Genomic DNA, 1,345 nt, shown 5'->3' on the forward strand with positions numbered 1-1,345 from the left:
CTGGGGTCATTTGACCCCAGTACTCTTTCCTGCCATGGCAGAGGGTCGGACTCGATGATCTGCTCAGGTCCCTTCCGACCCTAGAAACTATGAAACTATCTATGCTAGGAAAAGTGTCTAGATATTTTTCTGAATCAGTGGGTTCAGCTTGATTCAGATACTAATATAAGGGGACAGCCAGCATTTATACATGGTATCAATTTCACTTGAACACTAGGGCTAGATAACATTGTTTGGAATTTCAGTTGCAACCTGTCTACATTTGGGTTTGTTCTCTTGTGACTACTGCCAGAGCTGAATAAAACTGTCAGTGAGGCAACACATAAAAAAAAAAGTCCTTCTTCTTAGTTTTTTTCTGTACCATCAGTTGTAGACAGTTGTAAATGCACTCACCAGGGACCTGTTTCATACTTGTATTTCACAGTTTCAGGGTCTGTAAATATGTGACCTGTAATAAAGATGAAGGTAAAAATATAGATATAATTCAGAATATATACAATTCAAAATATATCACTTAAAAATATATAATTTAGGCTTTTCAAGTAGTATTGAAAAATCCATTGCTGATTTGTTTGAAGGAAAGTATCTTAAAAATCACTCCACAAGAAAAAAGTCTCACTTACTGCATGTTTCAGATAGCATGCTGAAAATGACAGCCACCATAGTTTTCACTTGCCAGACACCAAAGTCCTCCTCTGTTTCATCTGTTCCTAAGCTTAGGTCTATGCAGATGGTTAAAGAAAATTAGATTTTCACAATTATTTGCAACAAGTTGTAAGGCTTTGCTATTATCAACACAGAACTAGAATCCAATGGTCCTAATCCATGTGGGTACTAATGATGCAGCCAGGAGAAGCCCTGATCACCTGATGGTGGATTACCAAGCTCTGGGGGGCATGCTGAAGAAGATAGGTGTACAAGTGGTATTTTCTTCTGTTCTACCAGTGAGCAGACGTGGAAGATGGCATGAGACGTGCATCGCAGAGACCAACTGGCAGCTTCGGAAATGGTGTCTTGAGGCGGGCTTTGGCTTCCTTGACAACGACCCGCACATCACGATGAGAGACATGCTCGGGTGGGATGGGCTCCACCTTTCCCCTAAAGGCAAGCGTGTGTTCTCTTCTAGGTTGGCTGATCTCCTCTGGCAGGCTTTAAACTAGGCTCGTCGGGGGAAGGGGAAGATGAGGGAGGAGGAAGACTTGGACTGCTAAACCAGGTAGCACTCACAAGTACAGCCCAGCCTAGACCGACAAGTGAAACATATACAGAGGTAAGCAACAGGGGCCAGGGCAATGCTGCCATTAGGGGGCCAGTGCACATATCCACAGGAGGTCTCAAATGCCTC

General features: G+C 43.1%; 1 protein-coding gene across 5 annotated transcripts in view; it reads right to left on the minus strand.

Annotated features, from left to right (window-relative positions):
• Positions 1-1,345, minus strand: part of ESRP2 (epithelial splicing regulatory protein 2) — an 83,084-nt gene that overhangs the window by 40,036 nt on the left and 41,703 nt on the right. For all 5 annotated transcript variants that reach the window (XM_019505746.1, XM_019505745.1, XM_019505748.1 and 2 more), the window contains exons 6-7: positions 624-722; positions 394-448 (exon numbers count right to left, since the gene is read on the minus strand). In XM_019505746.1, the coding sequence (XP_019361291.1) occupies positions 394-448; positions 624-722 (154 nt within the window). The remainder of the gene's footprint in view (positions 1-393; positions 449-623; positions 723-1,345) is intronic.

The sequence above is a fragment of the Gavialis gangeticus genome, unplaced genomic scaffold (assembly GCF_001723915.1).
Source record: "Gavialis gangeticus isolate Ggan-Ray unplaced genomic scaffold, GavGan_comp1, whole genome shotgun sequence".
NCBI lineage: Eukaryota > Metazoa > Chordata > Crocodylia > Gavialidae > Gavialis > Gavialis gangeticus.